General features: G+C 35.4%; 1 protein-coding gene across 1 annotated transcript in view; it reads left to right on the top strand.

Moving 5' to 3' along the window:
- LOC126886425 (aminopeptidase N-like) overlaps positions 1–20,816 on the top strand; it is a 43,883-nt gene that overhangs the window by 3,303 nt on the left and 19,764 nt on the right. The window contains exons 2-5 of the mRNA XM_050653361.1: positions 2,754–3,091; positions 12,385–12,657; positions 15,947–16,243; positions 16,302–16,485. Of these exons, the coding sequence (XP_050509318.1) occupies positions 2,754–3,091; positions 12,385–12,657; positions 15,947–16,243; positions 16,302–16,485 (1,092 nt within the window). The remainder of the gene's footprint in view (positions 1–2,753; positions 3,092–12,384; positions 12,658–15,946; positions 16,244–16,301; positions 16,486–20,816) is intronic.

The raw sequence follows: 20,816 nt of genomic DNA, 5'->3' as shown, positions 1-20,816 counted from the left end.
TATATTGCATCATGGTACAATAAACTCCATGTAAGTTTATTGTACCATGATACTTCATCATCCACTCCTCACCTTCGTCGTAGCTGGCGGTTTGGGAGCTTATCTCTCAGCGAAAGGCGCTCCATCGCCCTTTGAGCCACACGGATCTTTTGCGCTGTTCTCTTTGTCATGGTCAACGTTTCCGCTTCGTAAGTCAACAGTGGCAAAACACACTCAATAAAGTTTTTTCTTTTACGATATATTGGTAGGTACCTATGTCGGATGATTTGAAAATGTGGTTCAATTGGACCCTATAAGAGTCTCCCGTTTTGTACCGCTAACGCGGCTTTGGGAATATAGCAGGGTAGGCTGCTATATCTAGGGCCTACGGTACCTATACAAGGAAGGTAACAGGGCCAATGATATGCTTGAACTGCCTATTATTCTCTCTCTCTCCTGTTGTTTCCCCATTACTGAGGATCGTGATTTCTTCCAATATTCCTAACAATGTTTCTCCATTGGTCTCTATTTTCAGCTGCTCTAAGAGCTTCGCAGAATGAGTTTCCAGCTGAATGCTTTATTTGGTAAGACCATCTAGTTGGTGATCTTCCTCTTGATCTTCTGCCCGGAACGTTTCCAGAAACAATTAATCTCCCTAAACTGTCGTCATCTGTGCGAACCACGTGACCAAAGAATTGCAGAATTCGTTGCAGACATATTGTGGACAGCCTTTTTTTAATATTGAGTTGGTTTAGAATGGAAACGTTTGTCCTATGAGCTGTCCAAGTTATGCGCAGCATTCTTCTCCAGCACCACATCTCAAAGGCATCAATTTTTTGGCGCTCACATGCGTAGGATCCCGCGTACCAAAAAAAGTTTATTAATAGCAAGCTGAAAATTTGTTAACAGCTTAACGGTGTCTAGTCGGACAAACTTTGATGTACCGGAACAATGGAAAAGGGAAGTTTTAATTATGGAACAGGTTACAGGTTTCGAACGTCAGACTAAGAAAACGTTCCCTGCATTTTGCCGGATAGAACTTCCAATTGATTTGTTACTCTTTCATTAAACTCTCGTGCAAAAATCAGACTGCTATTTATCAATAATATAATTATTAAAAGTTATTAAAATGCCCAACAAATTTGTCGGTCAAAAATTTTTTGATATATTAATACATATAAAGTTTTCTATTGAATAAACTTAAAAACAATCTGCTAGTTTTCACAATCATCAATTTGCCAGAATCCACAAGTTTCACAATTAAAATCACGTTCCACAAATTACAAATTCCCTTGTTCCAGTGTTGCCGTACATCAAAGTTTGTCCGATTAGATATCGTTAAGCTATTAACAAATTTTGGACATCTTGGATATTAGTGCACCCTATGTAACGCACAGCTGAATCTTATGTTTGTGCGTCACAGTGTTGCCATGCCATTTCTTTCATAATTTCAATCAATGTTAAATGTATCTACAAGAATAATAGAATAAGAACGTTTACTTCTCCGTCATTATACTAGGTAGAATGACAAATGAGGTATCAAATGAAAGCTTATAATCCAAGGATAGTACTAAAGGTAAGAAATTAGACCTAGATTGTCTGTCCCTCAAAAAATAAGCGTTATATTGGGGATTTCTAATGTCGACATTAAAAGTTGCACTATTTTTTTTTCTATAAAACATTTTGATCTAAAACTTACCAGAAAACTTCTTTGTACTCTATATTTTCAAATAAACGTGATTAAGAAGCTAAATTTTAAACTTCGTCACACAACTTTTGCGATTAAACTTTGCAATGCACAAATCCGCACCTTTTTCTTTGAAAAATTCATAACCTTTATCGTGATAAGAATAAAAACTTGAAGCAGGTACCTTTGTCTTCAGAAATGTTAGAGCTATATACTGTAAAAATTTCAGAAAATATTGAAATGGAACAGAGTTGTAGCGAGGTAAACGCAAAAAACGGGATTTCACTTTTTTTTTTATTTTTAGGTTAAAATTGCGATTTTGACAATGTTTTTCCACATAAAATTCAAAATAAACCTCATTTTCGTTTTCAGCACCCTCGAAAATATAAACTATGAATAAAATTAGCCATTCACCCCTCCGTGGTCAGTATCTCGAAAACTAAGCGCTTTTTTGAGGGTGTCCCGCTCGTGTATAATATCACAAAAAATTGTAACGTGATAGTATAAAAAAATAGAGGATACGGCAACGGTGTTACAAGTGATGGTCAGATCCAATGTTAAAATCTACACAGACATATTAGGGTGCACTAATATTCAAAATGTCCCAAATTTTATGGTATGTACACGGGATCCAGGCCTATATCCTTTTCAGTAAAATTATGCCTATTATCGATCTTATCTCTCTTAATGTTGTTCTGAAGCTATTTCCTTGTGGCATTTTTACAGAATTGAAAAAAATTCTTACACTTAAATTACACAATTAAATTGAAAAAATAATTTTATTAACGTTTCGAAGCCCAAATCGGGTTTCGTTGTCAAAATACAAAATACTATTAAAATAAACAAAAATTTTGTTGCTAAGTAAAAGAATAGCGATCTTACATTGTTTATATTTATAGTTTATTGTAAAAAAAATGACGGTTAATATTTTCCATATTTTGTTTATTATAATAATTGTTATTACCAAATTTGTCAAAAGCAGTGGTTAGATACCTATATCAAAGACTGTCATGCCATTTTTTGCTAATTTCGCTGGTCTATATAATACTTCTATGTATCATTTTTTTCTAAATATTTTAATTTTTAGGTAAACATGTACTCAGCCCTTCAAATGCTATATATCGGCGTCTTTTTACTGATATATACACGTTTCATGGAGGCACATGACAGCTATCGCTTATTAGAACACATCAGACCAATTAACTATAAGCTTAATTTAAATATAGATCCGAACGATGAACACTTTTATGGACAACTTGAAATTATTTTAAAAATAGATCATGGAGTTCATGGATACGTACTTTTAAATGCTCATAAGGATTGCATTGAAATCCAGCACATCACAAAGAACAACGAAAAATGCAGTTTTACCGATATCAATTCTGAAACTCAGATTTTTAGGATTCAATGTCCAACATTATTCAGGTAGGTGTATTTCAACATTGGTTTTATATGTATCTGTCTTTTATATCTCCCTCTTCAATAGCCTTTCTCAAATCCTACAACTTCTCCCACAACATTTCGTTGCTCTGCTCTACTAAAACAATATCATCAGTAAAGAGCATTGACCAAGAAGTCCATTCCCTTAGCTTCCGGGACAGTACATTCATAACAAGATTAGGTAGGTAGGAATTTAGTGAAGAGCCTTGATGCAAACCAACTGCCATTGGAAAATTTTCGGCCACTATCAAACAAGTCCTTACTTTGATATACTCTCCCTCACACATATCCCTCATAAGCCTTACTTACTTCTCAGAAATCCATTTCTCTCTCAGTCATATTCATAGATCTTGTTTAGGAACTCCTTCGCCTTCTCAAGATCTATAAATACCAAATGTAACACTCTTTTCATCTCGTCGTATTTCTCTTTCAACTTTCTTCAATCAAACAAGGCATCTGTTGTCCTCCTTTCTGGTGTAAACGCAAACTGTTCTTCTCTTGTCGATGTCTCTCTCCTCAACCTTCGCTTTACAAATATTTTCAAAATTTTCATTATGTGTGACATTAACTTTATCCCTCTATATTTCTTACAGTACTGAATCTCCTCTTTCAGTACTGAATCTCCTCCAGCAGAGGAGAAAGTTATAATAGGAGGTGATTTCAATGCACATGTGGGCCAAAACAAGACAGGATATGAAACAATACATGGGGGATTAGGCTTGGAACTAGAAATGAAGCTGGAGATGACCTGCTAGAATTAGCAACAGCACTGGATATGGCGATTGTTAACACATTCTTTAAAAAGAGAGAAACTCAACTTATTATCTACAAAAGTGGACAACATCAATCCCAAATAGACTACTTCATGATAAGGAAAGAAGACATACTTGAATGCAAGGACTGCAAAGTAATAGTTAGTGAGACAGTAAGCCAACATAAGCTGCTTGTTCTGGACATCGAAGTAAAAAGCGAAACTAAACAAAAATATTGGAGAGGACCACAAAAAATCAAGTGGAAAGATGAGAAAGAAGGTCTATTCAGGAAAAGAATAGTAGAAAAAATATGTTGGAACATGAAAGGAAGTCCTAATACAATTTGGAGAAAAATGGCCAGTAGTATTAGAGAGACTGCTATTGAAATACTTGGGAAAACGTCAGGAAAAAAGTTTGAGGATAAAGAGACTTGATGGTGGTCAAACGAAGTGCAAGGAAAAATAAAAGAGAAGAGAAAATTATATAAAAAGTGGCAAGAAACCAGATCCGACACAGATCTTCAAAACTATATGGTGGCGGAAAAGGAAGCGAAAGTAGCAGTAGCAAAAGCCAAAGTATAATAATAATAATAATAATAATGCGTTTATTGCCCAACAGTTTTACCCATTTACAGAGCAAATTTTACAATGATTTTTATAACAGCACATACGAATAAAGATACTAATGTAAAGAAAAACAAAAGAATACTAAAATAAGGAAGGAAACAGAAAAAAATGAAATACATAGGTTTATAACTTACTTTCACACATTTAAAATATGTGCCCGTGATTTATTTTTAAGTTCACATTCACTGCAAGTGAATATATCACAAACACCTACTAATTTATTAGCATTACGGCACATTAGATTTAATGGTGATTTGTACAAAATATTAGTTTGCGCTCTGTTACATAAAAAGATATTATTTTGTTGTCTAGATGCTAATCTAGGAACCCATATATTAACTTGTGAAAGCAACTTAGCACAATCTACCTTATTGTTTAAGAGTTTATGCAGAAATATGACAGAAGCTTGATTTCTACGCTTTTCTAACGAGACAAAGTCAAACTGATTGAGTAAGTCCAAGTAATTACAACCTCTAGGAGGATAAACTCCTGTCAGTTTAAAGCTTAAATGTTTTAAACATTTCTTTTGGACTTTCTCAATAGTGGATGCATATCGAATGTATATTGGGTTCCAAATAATTGATCCATATTCTAATTTCGGTCTTATCAAACTATAATACAACGAAGTTAGTACAAATGGGTTATGAAAATGTTTGCAATTACGAATAACAAATCCATACGTACGATATGCAGCATTGACAATTACATTGATCTTCTTCTTCTTCTTCTTCTTCTTCTTCTTCTTCTTCTTCTTCTTCTTCTTCTTCTTCTTCTTCTTCTTCTTCTTTTATATAGGCAGTACTGCCTGTTTTTCTTCAACGGTGCCTTTCATTCTGCCCCTAAGTTGTCATTCCATCTTTTCCTTGGGCGTCCTATACTTCTCCTGCCTAACGGTGACTTGTCCCTGGCTATTCTTACTATCCTTGATTCAGACATCCTGCTTATGTGCTCATTCCACTCTTCTTTTCTGTTCTTTACCCAGGTATTTATATTGTCTACTCCACATATGCGTCTGATTTCCTCACTTCTTACCCTATCCTGTAGTCCTTTTCCAGCAATCCTTCTTAAGATCTTCATTTCGTTGGTTTCCAGATGTCTTCGTGTTTTGCTTGTATCTGGTCTTGTTTCGGCCGTGTAAGTCATAACTGGCTTAATAACTGACTTATATATTCGGGCCTTTGTTTCCAATCTTAGGTGTTTGTTTTTCCAAATTGTGTCGTTTAGGCATCCGGCCGTTCTACTGGCTTTAATTATTTGGTCTTTTACCTCTTCTTCGATATTGTTGTCGGCTGATAGATTAATTCCCAGATATTTGAAAGTCATTACTTATTGTATAATTTGATTGTCTAACTCCAATTTGCATCTTATTGGTTCTTTGGCAATTACTAAGCTTTTTGTTTTTTGGACTGATATTTTCATATTCATTTCTTTTGCGTTAATGTTGAACTCGTGCAATAATCTTTGTAGGTCGTCTTCGCACTCTGCTACTAACACGGTGTCATCAGCGTAACAGAGTATTTTTATCTCTCTATTGCCCATTTTGTACCCTCTTTTTTTCTTCACTTGTTTTATTATTGCATCCAATATTATGTTAAACAGTAGAGGGCTTAGTGAATCTCCTTGCCGGATTCCTGTGTTTGTTTCTATGGGTTCTGTTATTATTCCATTGACTTTCATCTCTATTTTATTTCTTACATATATGTTTTCTATCAGTTTTATGATATCCAGTGGTAAATTTTTCTCATATAGAAGGTGTATCACATCTTTTAATTGGATACTATCAAACGCTTTCTCTAGGTCTATGAAACAGAAAAAGGCTGGTTTGTTATGTTCTAATGATTTCTCCGCTATTTGCCTTATCACAAAAACTGCATCGTTACATGATCTTCCACTTCTAAATCCTTGTTGTTCATCCGATATATTTATGCACGCCATTATTTTCTCCATAAGTATTTTTGTTGTGAGTTTCAGTATAGTGCTCAGTAAATTTATCCCTCTATAGTTACTGGGGTCTGCCCTATCACCTTTCTTAAATAACGCTATCATTTGAGTGGTTCTCCATTCTTCTGGAATTCTTCCTGTATTTATTATTTTACTTATAAGAATATTCAGTTCTTTGTGAAGTCTATCTCCTCCGTACTTTAAAAGTTCATTAGCTATTCCATCTTTCCCAGGAGCTTTTCGATTTTTCATCTTTTTTAAGGCGTTCTTTATATCTCCCTCTTTAATTTCTGTTTTCTCATCCGATTCTAATCGTGGTGTTTCCAGTTCTTTGTGATTAGCTGTTTGATAAAGGTTTTTTAGGTAAGTTGTCCATGTATTTGTATCAATATGTTTTACTTCTATCAATTCCTTCATCTCTGCTCTTTGACCTCTTATCATTTTCCACATTTCCCTTTGCATCCCATAAAAGTCGTGCTCCATCTCTTTTGAAAATGCTTCCCAATGTTCTGTTTTCTTCCTTCTTACTATTGAGTTTAATTCATTTCGTACTCTTTTATATTCTTCATATGTTTGTCTCGTTCTTTTGGACTTGTATTCTAGGTAGATTTTCTTTTTTTCTTGGCATTTTATTTTTATTTCTTCACAGAACCATGGAGTTCTCCTTTTCTTTCGTATATGTTTACTTATCTTACGTTCTCCAAGTGCTTCCGTTGCTGCCATTTTGATATTATCTCTGATCTTCCTCCAACTTTCTTCTATGTCTTCATCCGGTGTAATGTAGTTTTCATTCAGTACTTTTTGCAATCTTCTCTGGTATAGATCTCGTGTTGACAAGTCTCGTAGCTGTTCTACCTTTATTCTTGTCTCACATTCAACAGGGTCTTCTTTCCTGTTTCTTTGTAGCTCTATTCTGATTTTTCCAAGTACTAGGTTGTGATCGCTTCCAATATTAGCTGCACTTAAACATCGTATGTCTAGTACTTGAGAGTGGTGGATGTTTCTGTTTGTCAATATATAATCAATAACGGATCTGTGTCCTCTTGTATTTTTGAATGTATATTTTTGTTGATCTTTGTGTCTGAAGAACGTATTGTTTATTCGAAATAATTACATTGATGTGTTCGTTAAAAGTAAGCTGGGAATCAAAATAAATTCCTAAATCTTTAATAGTGTCGCTTCTCTCCAGTATTGTATCGTCAATCGTATAATGATATATGACTGGATTATTTTTACGACTACATGTTAAAATTTTACATTTAGAAATATTTAAATAAAGGTGATTATCCAGACACCACTCTTGCAACAAGTTAACCTGCCCCTGCAACCTAAAACAGTCATTCAAACAGGAAATGGACATATATAACTTCAGATCGTCTGCAAACATTAATTTGTTATACTCAAGTACGTTACATAGATCATTTATAAAGATTATAAATAACAATGGTCCTAGATTAGACCCTTGGGAACTCCACTTGTCGCAAGATAAGTGTCTGAACAAAAACCATTATAACAAACACACTGTTTACGTTGTGTTAAGTAAGATTGTAATAAATTATAATATGTATTATTGATACCCAGACTTTTAAGTCTCTGAAGTAGTATTGAATGGTAAATTTTATCGAAAGCCTTCGAGAAATCCGTGTACACCACGTCAACCTGTCCTCTATCGTCTAAATTTTCACATAGATACTGACTGAACACGGTTAAGTTGGTGACAGTTGATCGTGCATTCATAAATCCGTGTTGATGAACAGATATTATATTTTTAGCTGACAAATATATGCGGGAGTACACAACAGACTCAAAGATTTTAGCAAAATTATTTAAAATGGATATTGGTCTATAATTAGCGATGTTAGTACGATTTTCGGACTTGTATATAGGACAAACTTTAGCTGTTTTCCAGACATCTGGAAAAACTGATGAATTTAGAATCAAGTTGAAAAGTGTACAACGTGGCCTAGTTAGTACATGCAGACAATCTTTCAATAGAAATGAAGGTATTTTGTCAGGTCCTGAAGTAAATTTATTCTTCAATTTTTTTCCGGCTGCTAAAATTTCAAGTTCACTTATAGGTTCACAACTGATGTCTAAAAAAGTATTGGGATCAAAATTGAAACCTAAATTTCCCTCATGTATCTCAGGTAGAGAATAGACACTTTCAAAAAATGTTTTGAATGCATTTACTATTGTCTGAGGAGTATTAAATATTTCATTGTTATAAACCATTTGTTCAGGAATTCTAGAAGACTTTTTATTATTTACAAATTTCCAAAAAAAATTTGGTTCATCTTTTAGTTTCATTTGCACAGTTTGTAAATAAAGTGAATATGCTTCCTTAATTTTTTGTTTTACTAGTAGCCTCACTCTACTGAACTGTACATAATAATCATTATTTTTGGATTTTTTAAATTGTTTATGTAATTTAGCTTTTTCCTTAATAAGTTTTATGATCTCACTTGAATACCAACTAGGATATTTATGCTTAAAATTTTTATAAACTGGCACATGGTTATCAATGATTTCATAAAACCTATCATAGAAATTTTGCAATGCTTGGTTGACGTTGCTGAAATTTTCCAGAAAAGCCCAGTCGGTGTAAAAAAATTCAATATACATTGACATATAGTCGGCTTTTTTAAAGTTATAAGTTTTAGCACTCATGCTTGCATCAAAATTGTTTTGTTTAGTAAAAATAGCTTTAAGTTCAATTGATAAAGAGGGGTGGTACGTATCTTCGTGTACCAGTGGAAGAGCATCACGAGATACAGAACAATCAATATTTGAAACTATTAAATCCAGTAATTTATTTTGATTATTTTGAATATTGTTGTATTGTTTCATATTATAAAACGCTAATAAGTTATTAATGGAATTTGTTTTACGATCATTAAGATTATTTTGCACATAATTTGGGCAGTTAAAATCGCCAATTTTCATAACACTAACGGAATTCAAAATATTCCAATCCTCAAGAACTTCTAAAAAAACTGTTTAACTCATCAAGCGGTATAGATGGTGGAATGTAAATAACTGCTAAATAAAAAGATTTGAAAGATACATACAATTTACACACCAAGAAGTCGATTTCAGGAAAATTTTCAGCAAACAGTGACGTATCAACTAATTCAGACTTAATACTAGTATCTACAGCAAAAAGTACACCACCACCACAAGTTAACCCCACTTGATCAAATTTACGATCACTTCGATAAACTTCATAGTTGCCCGGAAATAGTTCACTAGAATTTACTTCCGGTTTCAACCAGGTTTCACTTAATGCTACAACACTATATTCGCAATCACTCACACTTGAAGAAAACATGTCTATTTTACTGTTAAGTCCTCTGACGTTTTGATAGTAAACCTTGATTTCTTCGTTACAAATACTGTTGGGCTGACTTAGTTTAAAGGAACTATTTTTGGAACATCGTTGATATATTTTATCCGACAGTTAGTATCACCAGAGTTTTTCCTATCGTATAGCTCTTGTTTAACTTTTTTATAATATGCTAATTGCCGTCTAGTACGATCCGCGGAAATCCCTATATTTTTGTAACTTTCCTTTGCTTTAAGTTTATTAGAGTTAATTAATATTTTCCTCGCAATATCCTCATTTTCAACCGTAATCTTAATTGGCCTATTTTTTGACTTATCGGCAGTACCCAGTCTAACGACACTCATATTAATGTTTGACAGCTCTGGAGATAATGAAGTTAGTATACTTGAAATAACTTCTTTATCGTAATTAGCTTGTTCTTGGGACGGTGTATTTTGTTCCGGTTCAGCAACATTACTGTTGTAACATTACTGTGTAAGTACTTGATATACGGTTTTGGTTGTACTGACAGTTAGGCATTTTTTATCCGCCCATTTTTATAGATTTTTGAGAGCCTGGTTCATTACTCCCTCGAGCGCTTTCAGACTGCTACTTGATGCCCATATTAGGAGGTCATCGGCATACAGGAGGGCTTCAACACCAGGTGTCTTTCTAATCATTGCGAGCACATCGTTTATCATTAGGTTGAACAATTGACAGCTGATGACAGCTCCTTGTGGCAGCCCTTGTCTTTGTAGTCTGAATTTGGAACAATGGTTGTGAAATTTGACTCTCTGATACCTTTCCCCGAGAGAAAATGAGAGAGCATAGGTTAAGATGGTTTGGTCATGTTCAACGTCGAGACGTTAACCACCCAATACGAAGAATAGCTGAAGTGCAGATTCCTGGAAGGAGTAGGAGAGGAAGACCAAAGAACACCTGGGGGGAGACGATAAGGCAGGACATGTTAGTAAAGGGGATTAACATTGATATGACCCAAGATAGAATTGTGTGGAGAAATGCAATTAGGGAAGCCGACCCCGCATAGAGATAAGGCAAAGAGAATGATGATGACTGAATCTCCTCTTTATCTCTATACAATGATACCATTACACTTTCTTTCCATGTATTGGTCATAATTTCTTCCTCATATATCCTACTCATCATTTGAAGCTAGGACAAATAATCCCCGGACAAATATTCCCGGACAAAAAATCCCAACAAATTATCCCTAGACAATAAACCCCCAGAAAAATCTCCTTCAAATTTTACATGACAAAACAGTGTGAGTTTTTTCAAAAATCGTGAAAGATAAATATGAGGAATGAGCTAAGGCTGTGGGAATCATGTTGTAATTATTCGCTTAAATCTTTTGCTCACTCTGCTTTGAATAACTGTGTACAAAACATTGTCTACTCATGATGATAACTTCGGTCCTGAAAACGACAATCTTGATTGTAATCCAAAAAACCCGTTCCTTTTTGTAAAGGACACCGCACACTTCTTCTGGAAAATATAATGTCACTCAAGTGCAATAAAATTGCTCTAGTACTAAATATCATTGCGCCAAGTCGGAGTTTTTTAATAATAACAAAGTAAATTGTAAAATTTGATAAACTTTAATTCTAATTTACGCCGTTATTATAATTATCGGCATGGAAGTGGAATTCGAATTTGGTAATCCAAATTCATGCTTAATCTTAGTTGTTGATAATCATTATTCTCGTGACGAAAAGCGGTTTCATGGCGATTGGAAAACTTTTAGAGAACTATTCTACAGCATTCTTGGGGATTTTTTGTCCGGATTTTTTTTTGTGTAGATATTTTGTTCAAAGAAATATTTTGTGGGGTTATTTGTCCGGGATTTTTTGTGGAATTTTTTGACTGGGGATTATTTGTAGGAATTTTTTGTGGGGATTTTTTGTGGGGATTTTTGTCCAGGGATAATTTGTGGCGATTTTTTGTCCAGGATTATTTGTCCGAACCCCCTCCACATCCTTCATCCTCTGTCCCTCCTCTTGTGTTCTTCGTTTAGCATTTTTCTAAAGTACTTATACCATCCTTGTTGTATGTAAACATCGGTTCTTAGCACTATTTGAAGAATCAAGTCATTTCGTGACTTGTCCCTTGCTTTAGCAATGCCGTATAACCTTTTCATCCTCTCGGGACGTTCCAACTCTTCATACAGCCATGCAGACGATCTTTTTTTAGCAGTAGCTACAGCGCTATTTTTTGTTTCCTTCTTTGCTACCTTGTAGGTCTGTCTCCTTATCTTCTTCTATTTTAGATCTGTCATACCTTTTTCTAGCCTCTTTCTTCTATCTAACCTTCTGTTGCATTTCATTGTTCCAACACCAAGTGTCTTTGTCCCAAGGAGACCCTTTACCAGATATTTTTCCTAGCCCTTCCTCTGCCACTCCTACCACAACTTTTCTGCCGTTTGCTTCTCACCAGTCATTGACTGTATCTATTTCCTCAAGTTCTTCCAGCATTCCACTCTTAAACACTCTTGTCACATCCTTATCCTTTAACTTCCACCACTCTACTTTCTGATATCCTACTTGCTTTCCTTTCGGATTTTAATTGTATTCTTTGTGTAAAAACTATTATTTCTTTTGATTCTTTTATAATTTTCAGATCTGGTGATTCTCTATTCATAATGTACGAAGGAAAATATTCGACTACAGAAATGAACGGGTTATACAAGACTTGGTACGATAACGGAACACTACTTGTGACCACTCTGTTTCAGCCTGAATTTGCCAGAAAAGCCTTCCCATGTTTTGACGAGCCTTCTTTGAAAGCCACCTTCGATATAATGATTCAATCCCCCAGCAAATATAGGGTTATGGCGAACACCAAATTGGAATCATCTCAATCAAGTACCGTACCATACTCTGGTACTGTAAGGTAATAACTGAAGACATAAGTGGATAAAGGTATCATATGTAACAAAATATTTTTTTACAGTAATTGATTTTAAATATTTTCATTAAGAACTTTTTCCAAATATTGTGTTTTAAAGGCAGTTACTTCTCCGTCTGACAGTCGTGAGTAATGTATTTTCTGGGAAGACATTGCCTCTTCTTCTTATTCGTCGTTTTTAGGTACAAGAAATTTTGCTTGTTCATTAAAGATTGTCAGTCCAACTCTTGCGTGGTCGCCTGATACATCTTCTACCACTTTGTGATTTGCCCCTTGCTATTTTAACAACTCTTGTGTTCGCAATTCCACTGTATAATTTTCGCACATAGTTTCCAGATTTAGCTGTACGGCTCACACCCCCTCTAAGGGGAAAATTGACTCATTCCAGATACCTACGGTATCAAAAGGATTGAGCTTTGGTGGGACTCTTTCCGTGTTATCGAGCCCTAGGTGACTTGGCATGCAGGTGTATCTCCCAGAAATTTTCGTACACATCTGGCCGTGGCAAGTAGTACAGCTTTCTGCATGGTCTTGTAAAGATGTTCATTGAGACCCAGCTTTTTTATGCTTTCGAGAAGGTTCTTCGGAATGAGACTCCAGTAGTAGACATAATAATAGGTATCGTCTGGGTACTTTACATTCTCCATTGTCTTCGTATTTGAATTTTCAGATCTCTGTACTTGGGCGATCTTTTCAGTAAATTTACTACGTAGATTATTGTTGTTAGGTATCGCCACATCAATTAGTGTTGTTTGTCTTGTTAATTTATTAGCTAGTACGAGATATGGTCTATTATGTGCCACTGTTTGGTATGTGAGCACAGTGCGGTCCCAGTATAGCTTGTAGTTGCCATCCTCAAGCATACTCTCAGGGACGTATTGATAATATGGGAGATGGTCCGTTTGGAGAAGTCCCAGCTTGATAGCTATCTCTTGGTGAAGAATTTTTCCCACTGCATTAGTCTGATGAATATCACATTAAAATTGTTGACGGCAGTCATAAAAGATAAAATCGAGGAAAAATCGAACATGGCAGATGAACAACAAGGCTTCCGGAAGAACCGCAGTACAATAGATGCAATTTTTATTATCAGGCAAATAGTAGAAAAGTCTATTGAATATGGAAAACCAGCATACATGTGCTTTGCAGATTTAAAAAGTGCTTTTGACAGGGTGAGGCGGAATGATATCTTAAATTTATTACAAGCTGAACAAATAGACCACGAGATAATAAGGTTAATTAATGAAATTAACAAGAACAACAAGACCAGAGTTATAATGTCAACAGGAGAAACAGAACGTATAGAACTGAAAGGAGGAATCCGCCAAGGAGACTCGCTCAGTCCATTGTTATTCAATATGGTGATGAATCAAATAATTCACGAAGTAAGAAAACGACATGGATACCACATGGGAGCGCATAAAATCACGATACTATGCTATGCCGATGATGCAGTACACTTTTAATATCACAGCAAATAAACTTAATATGAGAATATCAGTAGAAAAAACTAAATATATAGTGATAAGTAAAGAGCCGCGTAGATGCAAGTTAGAAATAGACGGCAAAATTGTAGAGCAAGTAATGAAATTCAATTACCTAGGGGTAGAGATCACTAGTGACAGGAATATAAGAACAGAGACCACAACACAAGCAACATAAGCGGCAAGAGTAAGTGGTTGCCTCCGAGAAACCATATGGAGAAACAAATAATATCTGACCACGGAAAGCAAAATAAAAGTATACAAGACAACAGTAAGACCTATCCTAACATATGCAGCGGAGACAAGGACCGATACAAGAAAGACGAAACAACAAATCAACAATATCCAAATGAAAGTATTAAGATCAACAGCGGGCATATCATTAAGAGACAGACAAAGCAACAGAAGTATACGAGAACGATGCAATATTCAAAATATTAACAGGTGGATAAAAACAAGAAAGAAAAACTGGAACGAACATGTAAACCGAATGGAACCAGATAGATTAGCGAACATCTGTAAAAACAACAAGCCGTATAGCAGAAGACCCGTTGGAAGGCCGCCGAAAAGGTGGAAAGACAATGTACAGTCAACAACAACTGAAACAGAATAAGAGGCAGACAAACAGGAGTAATCCTAGTCGCGCGAAGAAGAAGAAGAAGAAGAAGAAGCATCATGCCGTTCCTTGTATTCAGTTGCAGCAAATGCCTGGCAGCCACCTGTAAGATGTTGGATGGTTTCTTGGGTTTGACAACCATATAGGCATTTGTCGTTTTGGACCTGAGGGTCTTTTATGATATATTTCAGGTAATTTTTGATTGGTATAACCTGATCCTGAATGGCCAGTAATGAACCCTCCGTTTCAGGGAACATCTTTCCTGATGTCAACCAATAGTTCGACGCTGTATTGTCGACATAGTCTTGGCTGACCTCATTGGGATGTCGCCCGTGCAGAGATTTACCCATCCAGGTGCGCATTTTTTCGTCTTTAGTGAGGTGGTTTATGCGCATTTCTGGTTCCCTCAGTTTGATCGGTGTTGTGTCATCTACTGCGCAAATAAGTCTTGCGTCTGAAAATAAGTCCTTAAATTAGCAATTTGTTTATCTAATTGCTCACCTATATCCATAAGTCCTCTTCCTCCTAGATTCCGTGGTAATGTTGTTCTTTCTACTGCACTTTTAGGATGGTGTTTTTGTGCCTTTGTGAGGTGTATTATTACTTTTCGCTGAAGATTCTCTATGTCCGTTTTTGTCCACTTAACAATGCCAAACGAATAGCTAAGCGCGGAACATGCGTAGGTGTTTAGTAACTTAAACAAATTTCTACTGTTCAGGTGTGAACGAAGCAGCTGTTTTACCCTTCGCATAAATTCAGTAGTTATCTCAGTTTTCATTTGCTTATGGTCAACTTTCCGCGCTTGCTTTACTCCAAGATATTTACACATATCGTTTTCACTCATGGCCTCGATGTTCTGGCCATTTTGCATATCGAATCCTCCGGGCTGTACTTTTCCTCTGACCATATTTAAAACGAGGCACTTGTCTAGTCCGAAGTACACATAGTTTTGTTAATATTATTATTATTGCGCACATATTTTCGTTTTCCCATTTTTTTTATAAGTCGAGCTATTATTTGCTGCTGTATATCTCCTAGCTTTCTTATTGGACATTGCTGCTGTATTCTTTTTGGACATTGTTGCCTTCTATTATTTCCAGTAGTTTTTCCAGTAATTTTCTCTTCTTTTGCTTGCATAATCGTTGTTTCTAATATTTATCTTTTTTTCCGTCAGAAATATCACTACCCACAAATTCCAGAGGACTCCTGTCATGTCTTCATATCTCGTGGCCTTCGTGGTATCCGAATTCGAGGCTGCAGTTACAGAAAATTCTTCGTTCAACGTATTTGCTCGACCAAGTGCTAGCCACAATATGGAAGTGGCTGTAAAGTACGGCCAGCAGCTATATGATGCTCTAAGCCAATGGATTGGTATCGACTATGAAGATTTAGGGAATCCGCAACGGTATTTGGTAGCTGTTCCTGAGCTTTCAGCCGGTGCTATGGAAAACTGGGGATTGATTACTTTTACGTGAGTACTACAGACATTTTTTAAAGAAATATTTATTTACATATTTGAATTCTTTCAGTGAACTGGATCTTCTGGATGATGGTAAGAGAACGAGAAGGGATACGTATCAAAACATCATACATGTTATGGCTCATGAAATCGCCCATCAATGGTTTGGAAACTACGTTACCTTGGATTGGTGGTCGAATTTGTGGATAAACGAAGGTTTTGCTACCTATTTTTCTTATATTATCACCGACATGGTAAGAAATATTCAGGTCATAGGCGCAAAATCTCGCCTGTCAATATGTTCAATGTGTTTTAAATGAATTTATTTTTTCGAAAACTAATAAGTATTTTTGAAAAATTTGAACGCATAATGTAAGATTACGTTATTATCGACGGCCGAAAGTCCCTAAAAACTTTTATAATGTTTATTTTAATAACTTACAGTGGTGAAAAAAATAAGAAATTTTAGTGTGACTTTTAGATTCAAATATTTCATTCAAAAGAAACTTTTTGGTTATACTAAGGGACTTTCGGCCATCAGTAATAATGCAGTCTTTCATTCTGCGTTTAAATTTTTAAAGATACTTGTTAGTTTTCTCAAGATTCGAAAAAAAATAATACATTTAAAACACATTAAACATTTTGGCAGGCGACATTTTGACAGGCGACATTTTGCGCTTATGCCCTTAACTCTTTTAGTTAGTGTTATAAAATATTAATGTCCGACTGGTACATTATTTGAGAAATAATGACATGATTTCGAAGTCAGTTAAGTATAATATAATGCCCTAGGGCATTATTTCGAAAAATAACGTCCTAGGGCATTAAATTTAAATAACTAGTTAATTACTGTTAAGTTGACAAATAACAACCAAAGTAAAACTATGGTTACCACAATTACGTTACGACTATTGCTGGTAAATGTACTTAGTTATTTACAAACTAATTATCTCACAATAAAACACTGAAAAACGTTTGTTTTCTATACTTCCACAAAATTTATTACAACTATGTTATTACTACAGCTGTTTCGGCAAAGTGCCTTTCTCAAGTGATATATTTTACAATGTGTGTGTCTTTTTAAGTCTTTAACTGAAGAGGTTGAGGAGTGGGGAGCTGTTTGTCTCGAGTTGGTCATTCAGAATTATATCTGTATTTTTCAATTTATTAATTTCCATTGATTCTAAAACTGATAGCTTAAGGGCTTTATTTTGAATATGTAGAATTTGAAACTCTTCATTGAAAGAATGATTATGATCTAGAAGGTGAAGTGCGTATGTAGAAGTGTCTGTTTTTCTATTGTTGAAAGCCCTTTTGTGTTCTGCTATCCGTTTGTCAAAAGTTCTGCCAGTTTGACCGATGTAAGTTTTCGGACAGTCACCACAAGTTAGTTTGTACAGACCACTTTGTAGTTGCCTTCTCTTTCGGCTTTTATTGTTTTTAATATATTTGCTTAAGTTGTTGTTAGTTCTGAAAGCTGGTGTTATTCCTTTCTTTTTTATGTATCTGGCTATTTTTGTTTTTGTTTTGCCAGTATATGTGAGAGAGCAGAAGGTACTGGGTTCTTTCTGTGGTGGTGGATACACTAATTTCAAGGCTTTCTTATGGAGTTTTAGGTTTAAAATGCTGTTAACTGTTTGTTCGTTATAGCCATTGTTTAATAAATTAAAAAATACAGATATAATTCTGAATGACCAACTCGAGACAAACAGCTCCCCACTCCTCAACCTCTTCAGTTAAAGACTTAAAAAGACAAACACATTGTAAAATATATCACTTGAGAAAGGTACTTTGCCGAAACAGCTGTAGTAATAACATAGTTGTAATAAATTTTGTGGAAGTATAGAAAACAAACGTTTTTCAGTGTTTTATTGTGAGATAAAATGAACTTCCATCAAGTAACGGTCGAATCCATCAATTATCGAAAACTAATTAATTTAAAATTCATTCAAATTTTTTGCATATAAAGAATAATTTAGTCGGACATTAAACGTTGAAGGTACCACGGGTATTATAGATAATAACGCTTTCGGTCAAAGTATATCCCTCGGGCCAAAGGCCCTCGGTATATACACCATTGATCTCAAGCGTTATTATCCTTATAATACCCTTGGTACCTTAATAACTATAATGCCATTGTCAAGATTTTTTAAAATTCCAGTTTATTACTTTAACAATATAGGTACAGGCTTGATTTCTTTCTTTCTTTAAGTGCCATTTGGAGGCCGAAAATCCTTATATCCATTATAACTACCGAAGCAACTGCTCTAAAGAGTTGTTTTAAGCTGCAAACATACCATTCACTTTCTTCTCCAGCCAAGTTAATCTTTGCCCGACTCACTGAGTACTCTCTATGAAAAGAAACAAAAATGCTAAAAGACCAGTAATCTATTCTCTATCCATTAAACTGGAACACGATAGTTAAGCTAGAAGCTATGCGCAAAGGCAAAGAGATTTGTCACTTATTTAGAAAATACATTGAAGACACATGAAGATCAAATTAAAGACTGAATATCGTTAGAGCCTAATCAGACAGAAGAGGGCAACGGACCAACATCCCCGAAGGAAGTCGGGTGTGTTTATAAAATAAAAGACCATATAAATCCAAACAAAGCACCAGCATGTGATTGGAGAATTACTAAAAGACCTCCCTCATAAAGCCATAGTAAAAGTGGCCAACCTAATGAATACTTCATTTAGATGGAGATTGTTCCTTTATGTAAAATAGCCGAGGTTATAATGGAGCCACCAGAGAAATCAGCAAATGAAGGCTCCTCCTATAGGCCAATATCACTTTAACAGTAATGTCGAAGCTCTTTGAGAAACTACGGCTAAAAATAAAGAAACCAATAATAGAAGAGACAAAAGTGATTCCAAACCATCAACGTGACTTCAGAAATAAACATTCTACAACTGATCAAGTACACAGAATTACCAACATAATCGAAAAATCATTAGAAAAAAAGAAAGTATAATCTAAAATCTTTTTAGAAGTAGCTTATGTAATACTTTCGACGAAGTATGGTATAAGGTTTAATCTACAAACTCAAAACGCTTATACCTAAGCATATTCAAAAATTTTGCAGTCATTATATCTGACATACTAAGCACAAACTACAGGGCTATAAAACTACTTGGCCACACCGTGAAAATATGGGAGAGAGTAATTGATAGACGGATACGTGAAGAAACCGAAATATCCGATAATCAATTTGGCTTTATGCAGGGCAGATCAACAACAGATGCAATTTTCACTGTAAGGCAACTGATGGAAAAATACAGGAATAAAGAGACCAACGCTCATATGGTATTTATTGATCTTGAGAAAGCATATGATAAAGTTCCTCGAGAGATTCTGTGGTGGGCACTCAATAAGAAAGAAGTCCCTGGCGAATATGTAAAGATTGTGAGAGATATGTATGAGGGAGTAACGACGAGTGTTAGAACAGGTGTAGGAGAGACTGATAAATTTCAGGTGAAAGTAGGATTGCACCAAGGCTCGGTGCTTAGTCCTTATTTATTTTAATTAGTTTTGGACCAGATAACAGCGAAACTACAGGGTAGTATTCCATGGTGCCTAATGTATGCTGATAATGTAGTGTCAATAGGAAATAGTGAAAGAGAGTTAGAACAAAAACTGGAACAGTGGAGACAAGCTCTGGAGGAAAAAGGTTTAAAGCTTAGTAGGACAAAAACAGAGTATTTGGAATGTTAATTTAAAGATGGAGTTACTACAAATAAAATGGTATCTTTGGATGGTGAAATGATTGTGAAAAGCAATAGTTTTAAGTACAGTGGAACCCCGATAAGTCGGCCTCCGATAACCCGGACATCCGGATAACCCGAACCGATTTTTATCAGACAAAAAAAAACTTTTTTTTCAATTTGATCGAGTTTTTTACCAATAAACGAACAATACTGTATATTGTAAGTAATTTCGATGTATTGTGCATATGTATTTCATGTTTTTGGAATTATAATGGAGTTTATCTGGAAGTATACCGCATTTTATTAATTTTTACCATAGTCTCCGGCTAACCCGGATTTTCGATAACCCGGATCGGCCGCGGTCCCGATTAATCCGACTTATCGAGGTTCCACTGTACCTAGGATCGGTATTACAGAGTAATGGAGAAATAGATGGAGATGCATGCAGTAGAATTAGGGCTGGATGGATGAAGTGGAAAGAAGCGAGTGGTGTGTTGTGTGACAGAAAAATTCCAATGAAGCTGAAGGGAAAATTCTATAAAACAGCCAGAAGACCGGCTATGATGCACGGAACTGAATGTTGGGCATTGAAAAAGAAAGAGGAACAACGAATGCATGTGGCGGAAATGAGAATGTATAGATGGATGAGTGGAGTGACAAAGAAGGATAAAATTAGAAATGAGTATATTAGGGGAAGTCTAGGTGTGGCATCAATTGATGCCAAAATGAGAGAGCATAGGTTAAGATGGTTTGGTCATGTTCAACGTCGAGACGTTAATCACCCAATACGAAGAATAGCTGAAGTGCAAATTCCTGGAAGGAGTAGGAGACGAAGACCAAAGAAGACCTGGGGGGAAACGATAAGGAAGGACATGTT

The sequence above is a fragment of the Diabrotica virgifera genome, chromosome 1, assembly GCF_917563875.1.
Source record: "Diabrotica virgifera virgifera chromosome 1, PGI_DIABVI_V3a".
Lineage (NCBI taxonomy): Eukaryota > Metazoa > Arthropoda > Insecta > Coleoptera > Chrysomelidae > Diabrotica > Diabrotica virgifera.
The sequence above is the reverse complement of the archived record's forward strand: the minus strand, read 5'-3'. Positions and strand labels throughout refer to the sequence as shown.